This window comes from Anser anser (assembly GCF_964211835.1).
Source record: "Anser anser genome assembly, chromosome: Z".
Lineage (NCBI taxonomy): Eukaryota > Metazoa > Chordata > Aves > Anseriformes > Anatidae > Anser > Anser anser.
In genome coordinates this window covers 67,768,689-67,780,662 of record NC_139723.1, presented here as the reverse complement: position 1 = coordinate 67,780,662, position 11,974 = coordinate 67,768,689, and the positions used below count along the sequence as shown (strand labels likewise).

Below are 11,974 nucleotides of genomic sequence, written 5' to 3'. Positions count from 1 at the left end.
GTAGGTGCACAGCCAGCTGGGTCATAAAGGGAGCTCTACATCAGCTGTTGCTGCTCTTTCCATCAGAGCAGGGACATGGCTCAGTGTCTCTGCATTCAAGTGGTACTTTGCATCTAAGCTCAAGTAGCCTTTGTAGCAGGCTCCAGAAAACACCGTAGGTTTAGGAGGTCTACCCCTGACAGCAATGTACAATGCTAACCACAGGCTGAGAATGCAATGAGGAAGGCACACCTCTTGGTTTGGTCAACCCTGCAGCCAGTCCAGTTTTTGGAAACTTAAACAGGTTTATAAGAGTTTTGGCATATTAGTTCTCGAGAGTTTCAGCTCTCAGAAGGTAATGAAGTTTTTTTAAACCACCTCTAACTCTCTGTCTAGCCCTGCATATTGATGGCTTGTAGGCACTTGCTATATGCCAAGTCCCATACATGTACAACACGTGCCAATTGGACTTTGATTGCTACATGCTGCATAACCCGTATTTTATTTTCCAGCCTTCTGTGCTGCATGGTAGGTATGCTGATATCATAGTCATCTGCACTCCACAGACCACAGAGGACACAACATAAAGGCTCGTGGAGGTGTTTGTTCAGGAGGAGGTTTGTTCAGGAGGTGTTTGTAAAGGCTGGTTCAGTGTTTGGAGGTAACCATGCAAGGTGACAACTTTCTGATCTGCATTTGCTGTCTGCACAGCTCAACAGTGCTAGACAGTATGAGCTAGCTGGGACCAAACATCCTGAATCTTCTCCCTCTTGCTCTCACTGAGGTCTGTGTACCTAGTTACATTGTCATCCTCCTCCTTCTGTGCTACAGCCTCTTCTAGCAGAGAGTCATTGCACATTTTTAGTCCTTAAAGCTCTGCTAAATTGCATTGTATCAAAACAATTTTTTACTTTATAAATATCTGACAAGCACTTAGTTCTTACTACCACAATAGCTCTGAGGACCTTAACATAATTGCTTTGTGAGAAGAAAAAATTACAGCTTGGGGTCTAGGGAACTGAGGCATAATAAAGTCAAACTCAGTTCTCCTGTGTCTATATCCAGGCTATGGGATCACCTTTGATGGGATGAGATGATTTTGTTTGGAGGATATTTTTCCCTGCCCAGGCTTTTCTCCCAGTTTATCACTCTGATTCCTGTTGTTAGGATGTCTTATCCTACTTTATTACTTTTGCAGATTTCTCAGCCAGTTTCACAGGATCAAGCTGGACATTTTCTGTACATTGTAGGCTAAACTAAACTGAACCAACTAAAGCCTTTTATAACGTTTGAATTTCTGCCCTCCTTCCCCCCCACCCCCTTTTTATTTCCTTAATAAAACTATGCAAAATTATTCACAGCTGGCAGAGAAATTGGGATGGTCATCCCAGTGTGTTTTCCAGCAGCTGTGATTTTTATTTTCAGTGCAGCAGAGAGACTGAGTAAATGAAGCTGCAGCTAGTCAGACTGTGTCCCCAAGAAACAGAGGAGTCATTAGTTCAAAAATACGTTCAGCTCCTATAGCAGCAGCTGACTGCAGTGAAACAAGGAATTCATTTTGGTTTTGCTCTGAAACATGCCAATCTACCAGAAGCATTATTATTGCCATGCATGCAGACTGAGACAGTGCCAATCCTGCCAGCTTCAAGCTCACCGCTTGTACAAGTGTGATACCCGAGCTCTTCACTATAGAGTTTTTAATAGAGCTAACAGGAATCTGGAGTTCCTTCCTCCCTTCAGGCTAAAATCCATGATGTATGCAGAACATTCTCCCCTTAGGGACACTGGGAATGTGTGAGGATGGGGACAGCACAGACGAGGGGCACCACCTGGTTTACCTGCCCCATGGTGCTCAGCACAGCTTCCTTCATCTTCACAGCCCAGCTCTTACCAGCCTCTTCTGCCACCAAAGCGTGATTTAAAAGGAGTCCTAAGGGTTGTACTCCTTGCAAACTAACTCCAAATCCAAAGGAGGATCTAAGAAGGAGGATCTTAAGGGAAAAAAAAAAAAAAAAAAAAAAAAAGGACATTGATTTTATTATTATTACTCAATCTGAAAATATTTTCAGCTAAGCAGTCTCCCCCGCCCCCAATAAGTACTCTGATCAAGTGGCTTATGAAAGCCACTTCAAAAGCATTAAGACTGAGTGCTCTACCACATTTCTTCAAGACAAGAGCTGGCATTTATGAAGTCTAATTTTAAAAAAACAATTTCTTTTTATCATCCATTTGAGCAGGGATTTTCTGGTCGATATTTACCTAAAGTATTCTTCTTCCTTTTTTTTTTTTTTTCTTTTTTTTTTTTTCGTCTTCTTTCTGATACCCCCATGTATTGCTCTGGCAGCAATCTCTACTCTTCTACCTCATTTCAGCTGAAGTCCTATTTTCTCAAGATAGGCTTCTTCTGCCACTCAAGTCAATAGTAAAAATTCCTGAAAGTTGAGACTGAATGTCTTTCTATACAACTGTATAGCACATCTCTGGATTAGACTTTATGAAATACCACATTTGACTAACTTGTCTGATTAGCACCCACATTTATTTTGTATTATCTACACAAAACTCAGTATGATGAAAAAAATAACATAACCTAAGTATTCTACCGATATGTTTTCTCTTAAAATGTCACGGCTATGATAAAACAAAAAAGAAAAAAAGAAAAAAAAAACTTGCAAAAGGAAGTCAAATACAGTAACTAGGCAGAATCAACCCATGCTTTTATTTCCATTGCATATAAAAATTTCATATGAAGGTATTGATGTACAGTACTATCCCATAGGCTGTAAGAGAGGCTAAGAAACCGGTGAAGTAATTGTCATGTGCAATGTTCACACAAGTTGCCACTCTCAAGACATCCCCAAAAGAAAAAATCAAACTAAAACAACAAAAAATTGTTCAGGATTTCTCTCATTATAGTGTCCCTTTTATACTGTTTAAAACAAAAGCAATCATTTTCCTTTGGGCCAGGGCTGCTAAAATCTACAGTTTGTGTCAAAAAGGAGGCTCTGTTTTTACTTGAAAAAGAATCGCTCCTTTCACCGAAAAGTTGCATGCTACAAGGGCTGGGCATCACTGGAATGGAGGACAGGCGTTTACCTTGCTCTGGAAAATTCACTGCTATCAGTCCTAAGCAGTCTGGAGTAATGTGATATTCAAACAGCAAGAGATGCTCAGAGTCCAATCTGCAAAACTAATGCTAGTGTTATTAAAAGGTTTACCAGATCTAGTGCATTATGCTATACACACCTGTACAAAGCCTTAGATACATCTATACAAAATAAAAGATTTGGCTGCTTATAACACTATTATTAGTGTTAGAAAGCATTTCCAAGTCTGAAGTTGTCTTTTGTTCTACTTTATGGATTCTGCTTATACAGTGGCAATTTGTGCTACTGAGTAAAGAAAGAATATTAGGTGACTAAAAAAAAAAAAAGTGTATGATATACTATTTTAATTCCAATTATTTCATTTGCCAATATGCATTAAAATCAGATGCTTAGTAGAGCTGCTTTCCAAAGCTCTTTCAGCAAAATTCAGTATTGAAATACAGTGTCAGTATTTTTTTTTATTTTTTTATTTTTTAGTAGTAGCAAGTAATGGCTGCAATAATCCCTGATGATAGCCTGTAAAAAGATAATCAGAGGGGCAGTATAATTATATTGCCCGAAGTCTGGAAAAGCTTGAACTTCCAGTAGGGTCATGAATGAAAGCTCACTGTAGTATCATGCATACTAGCTTGTACTTGTAATCCCCATAAGCTAGCACTAAAAATATGGTAGATATGCCCAGCCCTAGCCCCACAGCTACCTCACTTTCAAATGCAGCAAAACAGAAGAAAAAATTGTTTAAAGTTAAGGCACAGCCCTGGGACCAAAGACCTGCAGCTTTTTTTTTTTTCTTTTTTCCTTTTTTTTTTTTTATTGATATATCTTTATGTATTTTATACTTTTCTTGAATCTTCCATAAACAAGCTCTAAGGTGACAGAGAGTATATTACAGGAGAAAAAATGTACAAGGAATATGTATACACAATAATCATTCTCTCACCAAGAGTTTCCAAATATAGCAACACCACCCTCACAAGGATGATGTTATAATAAGAACTGGTAATTTACAATTAACATTACAGTATGTACATTACAATAAATACATGGTTGTAAACAGAGACAAACAAGACTGTATTACAGGTAAGGTCATTTGGTGAGAAAAATGCATGGCACAAATAAAATAAATAATGCATTTTAAAAGAATTGTCAAAGCTTTCTGAAAAATCCATTTCATTCAAGTTTTTAAAACTTCTGAATGCTATTTGTTCTATCTATATTCTTTCATTATCTTTTTTAACAATGACACAAAACAATTTAAAAATTCAAATACAGCATTATTGAGTACAGTAACTTGCAAGCTAAAGTGTACTGTTATAAGCAATGTGAATTTTCTCCCCCCCTTCCCTCCCCCCAATACCCAACTCATTGCATTTTATTATGGCAAAATTATTTAAAACACATAAAGCCACTTGTAAATTGTATTGTTTTAAAGCAGTGTGCAATGCTAAAACACACTTTGGCAAAAGAGGAAAAAGAAAAAAAAAGATTGTACAGTGCATTATATCCCCATCTCTAAGAAATGATACAATTTTCTATGATTTGATTGTCCATATGTATGGGTGTATATCTCACAATACAATATGGTGTTTTCTCTTCATTTACTTTCAGTTAGTGCAGATACAAAAACTTTTCAGGTCCCCATTGGTCATTTTGGAATTTATATTGCTTTTCCATTATTAAGGTTCCAGGCACTCTTAGGGATTGAGAGGATTTTTAGGTGGGTCAGGTTCAGGAAGAAATGATGAAGAACAAAATATAGTCGAAACCTTAAAAACATGAGTTCTCTTCATTTTCTTTCCTCCTTCAGTATCATCTGTGCTAAAGCCCTTTGAGGGCTAAAGCTAGAGAAAATTTTGATCTGGATATAGAAGAATGTGAAATGAATTTAAAGGCTGAATTATTATCCAATAGTTTTTAAAGAAGTTCTTATCTTAAAGAAGATCTCAGACACTTAAAAAAAATTAAAAAACCAAAAACCAACAACAACAAAAAATATTTATATCTGCTTATTTACTACCAAATTACTCCAAACAAGGGAAATAATGTCTGATTCCATTTTCTTTTGTTGAGAAATCATCTCGATATTGTCATTGTACCAGAATTTTACAGACCGGAGTCTGTTCCTTCTCTAGGCAACTATTTCCCAATTGAAAACTACAATTTTAATGAAGGGTAAAGCAGCAGAGATAAAAAATTCCTCCATTTCATGTGACCAAGCAACAGGACTGGCAAATGTCAAACATGAACTCCTAATTCCCTTTAGCTTTCCAAGTTATGGAAGTTTTCAGTACCAATCAAACCTAAAAGTAGGCTTCTCTCAGCACAAGCTGTATAAAGGATGAAAAATTCTGAGATTAAAATAATGTGAAGTAAACTACCACTCTCATGATACATTGTTCAATTACTTAAAAACATAGAAAAAAAGATGGACCTGGCTCTTCTTGCAATAAAAACATGAAAAAATAATGCTAATCACAATTTTTATGTTGTACACGTCTCAGATTAGCAAATGGTTTAACTAGATCGCTAAAAGATAAAAAGAAACTAAGGGAATCAAAATTGGAAATATTACATTAATGCTTTTATGCCAAAATATATATTCCACACATTGTATTAGCCTGTTATGATTTAGCAGTTTATAGTTCCCAGGCAAAAAAATGGTCTGAAAATCATGTTTCAGAGGGATGAATTTTATAAATATAGCAGAAGAGCTGCCTTTATATTAAAGACAATTCATTACCTTTCTTACTGGCCCTAGTCCTGCAAATCTTAATCTTAACAGTTGGTTTCGATGGTAGTACTACTTCTGGTACTAAGTCAGAATTGACAGGATCAGGCCACTACGAGGAAAACAGCAAAACATAACTTCCTCTAATATGTCTGGGAACATTATAATGAAAACGAAAAAAAAAAAATCCATCATACTGTAGGAGTTTTGGGTAACATAAAGGATATTCATGAAACTCAATAATACATAAAATAATAGACGTTTACAATTCAATATTGTTTTGAAATTCTAAGGTGCGAAACAAGAAGGAAAGAAAAAACCCTAGAAGTATTATCCAGTGTAGCACAGATTTGTACTGAAAACTTGCAAGTTACTCTTTGGAAAAAATAACCAGTGGCAGATGAAGTCGGAAAGTGTTTTTCTTTAAATATAATACCTCGGTACATTTAATAATAAAAGTAAGCTCTACAAAAGATCTCTCTTTTACATATTATACAAAATGCAGAGTTCAGTGCAACCCGTTGGGTTACACTTTTTTCAGTCACTTATCAGGAAGACTTGAAATTAGAAAATTATGCAATTTCCACAGCTCATCTTCCTATTGGTAACAGATTCGTGTTGTGTCCCATCATTTATGTGCATTTGCTTTCCAGTAGGAACCTCAGTTTATTTTCTGTCTGTTTCCTCTGATGATGAACATTATCCAATGCTTAAGTTGTGAAATAAAATAAAAATAAAATAAAATAAAATTAAAATAAAATAAAAAACTACCAAAGCATACCAGCATTCGGTTGGCAGGTGGTACTCCTCTGAAAATATTTGATTTAATTAATCAAATCTGTGAAATTGAGAGCTTAGTAAGATGTAGTTTATGGATCTTCTTCCCCCACTTTCTGAAGCAGTGGAGGTGAAGATTCTGGTTACAATATTCCTGAGTGCCAAACTGAGTCATCAAGGTCAGTTTTGATTGACAAACGTCCTAGCAGATGACAGTGAGTTGTGATCATGATTGTAGCATATGACATACACTTTGGAAACCATTACTTAATTAGAGAGAGGAAGGAGGGGAGAGGGAAAGGGAGAGGGCAAGAGAGAGAGGATGTGTCCTCATTGTTATGTGTCAGGAGCGTGGTCTTCCACTGCACAAGGTTCTGTCTGGTTCTCTTCCTCTTCTACTTCTTCCCCTACTTGCTCATCAAGAGGAATTTCAGTGGATTCTGAATCTTGGGTGCAAAGAGTCTTGGAGTCACTGCAGCTGGTGTCTTCTTCTACTTGACTTCCACTGTCCTTTTCGGTGTCTGACTCCCCATCTTCCTCCAGTGTTAATTCAAACTGGAATTTTTCAGTTTGTCCCTGTCTACCCTCTTCCTGGTCATCAGGTGCAGGAGAGGGACTTTGAGGGATTGTGCTCTGGTACCATTCTCGATTGTCTTCCAGTGTATCTAAGATATCCTGGGCATCTGGGTGAACAAGATCTGCCCATGTCTCCCACAAAGGATGAACAATGTAGTCTATAAAACCCACCTGTTTCAAACAATACAAAATTAGAATGAGATCTAATTCACAAAAAATGAAAAAGAATTACACAGTAATTCAATCCATTTACTGTACAGAAGCTTTCAATATTCATGTTGTCTAAAAGAAATAGACGATAATGCCTGAGAAAGATAACACTAGCATGAGACACTATACACAGCACTCTTAAGGTGGCTGAAAGGAGTCCATGCTGTTCTAAGCAGAAAATAGGGTCTCAGCATTTCAAACCTCTCATTCAGGATGTTGGATAAGGACTTGGGAAGGATTTGTTTTCAACTGAATTGTTCTTTCCAAAGAACTCCATTGCATTTAGTGAGCCAAACAGCTGCTTTATATTTAACTCTGCTTTTGAAGGAAACCCTAATGAGCAGCTGTACAATATTACTTTCTGAAGAATATGCTTCATTGCAGATAACAACAATGATGGAATCCCTTCAGGAAACACACTGCTATGAACTATGTTTTCACAGTAAGAATCTTAACTCCTCTCACTTGCTACCCAGAAGCTGAATTAATTAACTCAGAGAGGAAAAACAAGGAAATAGTGCGTTCAGAAATTCATCAAAATATGAAAAATGGTTATGGACTATCTTTTTCCATTAAAATGTCATACTAGGCTATTTATCTGCCTACTGAAATCAGTTACCTGTGATTTTTCTACAGATGCATTGTGCTTATCACACATGGGACTTATCTCCATTCCCCTCTCTCTTTCCCGATCTCCTTGACGGAAGAATTCCTCCATTATTCTATCTGTCCATTGGCGGTATAGGTGGAGTGGCTTTGTTGGATTGCTGAGATCTGCACAGTGCACCATATTCTGAAGAACCTAAAATAGATTGAACACCTGCTGTGTTATTACACTGGAGAAAAACAGCTCCTTTTCCATTTACACATTTGGTGGCTGTGAAACGGAATCTTGAAAATACATGTACTGCAAGATTTATTCTGGAGAGCAAAAACTTAGTCCTTGAGTGTTTTTCACACTTGCAGTAATAGCCATGAATTACCTCACTTCTACTGCTTCTCCCCATGTAAGAGACAGAAAATGTTGCAGAGAAAGACCAAGAAGGTGCTGATAATTTGAAGGGCAGGGCAAAGCCAAAATCAGCCCACAAGTATATTACCACCTCATTACTTTCCCAAAGAATCATTCAGTACCTGACAGAATATGTCACATGCAAGAAACATATAAGAGAGAAGAGGGAAGAGAGTGAGTCACGGTGTGAAAATGGACAGTTGATCTAACCCAAGCTGAAGAGTAGGTAGGCAAATGCTGTTGATGATGTAACTCACGGTAATACAAATAGCCATTTACAGATAAATTTTCTTACCTGAATTCTATCTGAATAGTTATCAAGAAGTAAGACACCAGAACTTGTCACTTTTTTGGTTTCAACCATAGTTTTTAAATCAGCCAACAGATTCATATGCTTAGACATGTCTGTTGCAAGTACCTTGAAAGAAACAAAAGAATAAATGAGTATCATTTAAATTATTCTACTGACTTCTAAGAAACCTTTGGACCCAGAAACAAATGGTTCTCAGTAGAAAACCTAAGTTCTGTATCTGAATACACTACAGAAGTCTCGGTCCCATATGTCATGAGTGTCCTAATGCTTTCATTTTGATTATTTTAAGAATTTGACAAAATAATTGGAGAAAATCTGATCAGTCTAAGTTAATTATCATCAATTCAGTAGAAAATTTCCAGCTGTGATACTGAAGTGGCAAACATAGACATCAGTATGAAAACAGCTTGAAACAGGGCTGTATACCTTCCAGAAAGGTATACATGGTTATCGAAACTGAAAAGATCCCACTATTCATGTTTGGACAAAATACAATACAACTTCAGGTTTTTACTTCATCTAAGTCTAACAACTTGTAATTTATCCTAAAATGTTGCTGTGCATAATCATTCAGTTTGCTAGCACTATGCAAAAGGGACTCTAAAGAGGAACTCACAATGTCAATGACCATTTTCCTCAATGACTGCCTCTGTTTTTTGGTCAAATTCTGGAAAATGTCACAATTTTCTTCCTGTAGCAGCTTAAAGCCCACAGCTAAGTGATGATTCTCCAGTACTGATGAGTCATTGTACATCAAGGCGAGTTCAGAATCTGCAATAACAGTCACAGGGCAAAACATTACTAAAGCCTTTGCTTCCACCAAATCCCTTACGATTTTTCAAATTAATTACATTCCTAACAAGATTTACAGATGAACGTTTAGAAAACAATTTCCGGTAGTTCACAGAGTATCAAAACTTGCAGAATTAACGACTGAACATCTTAACAAATCAAGGCAAAGTATCCTGAGAAAAATAAAAAGCCAGCTTTGCAGTGGAGTGTGTACACATGCCTGGAATGGCAAGTTAGAAAACCATAAAAGGAAGATATTTTTCAGAATACATTTCCATATATGCATGAGGTCACATGGAAAATATTATGCATAAACACACAGACTAAAACACATTCTGATGTTTTTTTGTCCTCCTTCTCTCCCGTCCTCCCTCCCTCCACACCCACTAGAACTGAATTGCTTAAGTGAAGGTGCACCTATCCACTACTCAGACCTGTGAATACACAGCTAAGGCTTCAGTGCAGGTCAGGCAAACACCCGTCTTGGTTTCCAAATAATGTACCTCTGCAGTTATCTAAGACACTCAGCTGAGTATCAAGTTATGCCTAAGGGGCACCATTAGTCTGTGACAATGGATGTTTTGAGAGGAGGCTGGTAGGACAGTCACAATTACACTTCTGATCTTTTTCTTGAAAAGCTATGTGGCTTGAAAGTGCAAGCAGTGGCCTTGTCTACTGTCTCATACTTGAGTGTGATCTACTTGTGATGCTAAAATGGTACCTTCTCTAACAAAACTATTCTTCGCTCAGTCACGCCATGTGGCTGTGAGAATAAGTGAAGCTCATACTCCTTTCTTAGGCCTGTACCAAGGCACATGTGAAGACAGCTTTGACAAATAAAAACAGTTTAGACAATTTTCTGCACAGATTTAGATTCTACACAGGAACGCCACACAATCAGCTTGCACTTTTTAAGACACAGGGTGAAAATGAATCTATCATCCAAAAAGCATTCTTCTTATGCAATCACATTTGTGCTGACATTAATTGCTGTTTATTGCAGTTGTTCTATCTGAAATCTAACCACATATGAGTTTATTCTACTCCTTGTCCTCTTTATCTTCCTCTACAAAAGCTTTGTTTTAAAATCTTTCTGGTTCAATGGGGTGCTTTTGTAGGCTCTGCTCTTCATATTTCAATAGTCTCATTATGCTTTCTCCCTCTGTCTTCCTCTCTTGTCCTGAACGCATCGATCTTGTGAATTTGGAAACCCTTCCTCTAACTTCCCTTATCCTAATGGTAGCAAAACTGTAATAGCAAAAGGAAAAAGGAAGTTTGTCAAATGGTATCTCTTTTGTCTTCCACAGAATATTTATAAAGTTTGCCTACTTGTCATTTTTCTTACAAAGAAGACAGGTAGTAGTTTATATTCCTTTCAAACTGCTTTCTGAAGAGCTTCAATTGCAAAACCCTCAACATAGCTGAACTGCTTTGGAAGGGCTGCAACTACAGACAGAGTTAAAACATGCTCAACTTTGTAATGCAGGTGGAAATGGAAGAAAGTTCCCCCTTAGTAACATCTGTAGCACACTATAGGCTTCAAGACTATTTGGAAGGATAGACTTACAGTCGTCAAATATGCACCTCCCCTGATGCTAGCACAATCCACATTTGTTCATACTTTAATAGTGTTTATGAGGGATCAAGTTTTCGGACAACTTTCTAAATGGATTTTAAATCCTGAAACAATATAATAAAACTCTGAAATATAATGTGTAAATAATTATAAAGAATAACCTGAAATATGGAAAATATGTACACATGTTACATACTATAAGTCTATAATGATTTTTTAAATGTATTCTTATAGTTCTTAGTGAAATGCTAATACATTTAAAGGTTCGTTGGAAAACATAAAATTAGGTTTAAGAAAATGATCTTCTACAGGTTAGGAAAATCTGGGATTTGAGAGATTTTGTAACTTTTGTAGAAGTCATGTGGGCATTGGTTCTCAAGTCCTCGTGGAAAATGAGTTAAAATCTTAAATAAAACTGAATTACATGCTCATTATGTCTATCTCTATTCCTGTGGTTTCTTCCTCAAGCATATAACAACTCAAAAGGGATAAAACCCCTTTGTCTCTTTTGAGCTTACTAACAGCAGTTCCAGTTAGTGGCACTACTTGATTTACATGGAAGTCTTCTCCATCGGAAGGAACTTAGAATAACAAGACATTTCTTCTAAGCTGCTACATCAGAATCACTCTTAACTCAGCTGAGTTTCAACCATCTGCCTTAAAACTGAAAGCTTTACGTAGCACTACTGGCCCATTCATCTAGAAAGTCAAGCTGATTAAATGTAACCAACTCACTGGTTTCCCCATAGCAACTCGGAGCCACCAATATATCCTGCTGTTCAATTTCTAATTAAATAAACAAAAACTTTACTTATATGTGCCTACTCTTACGTGTTTGGGCTTTACACAGTTTCATGAACAATGCTTGATTCACTGTCTTTCTACACTACATTGCTAACTGCAC

The 11,974-nt window shown here is 36.9% G+C and overlaps 1 protein-coding gene across 12 annotated transcripts in view; it reads right to left on the bottom strand.

Moving 5' to 3' along the window:
* Window positions 1-2,675: 2,675 nt before the first annotated feature.
* PDE4D (phosphodiesterase 4D) overlaps window positions 2,676-11,974 on the bottom strand; it is a 636,407-nt gene continuing 627,108 nt past the window's right edge. For all 12 annotated transcript variants that reach the window (XM_083816167.1, XM_083816168.1, XM_083816163.1 and 9 more), the window contains 4 exons: window positions 9,319-9,473; window positions 8,685-8,807; window positions 7,997-8,179; window positions 2,676-7,338 (listed from right to left, as the gene is read on the bottom strand). In XM_083816167.1, the coding sequence (XP_083672293.1) occupies window positions 6,928-7,338; window positions 7,997-8,179; window positions 8,685-8,807; window positions 9,319-9,473 (872 nt within the window). In that variant the 3' untranslated portion in view covers window positions 2,676-6,927. The remainder of the gene's footprint in view (window positions 7,339-7,996; window positions 8,180-8,684; window positions 8,808-9,318; window positions 9,474-11,974) is intronic.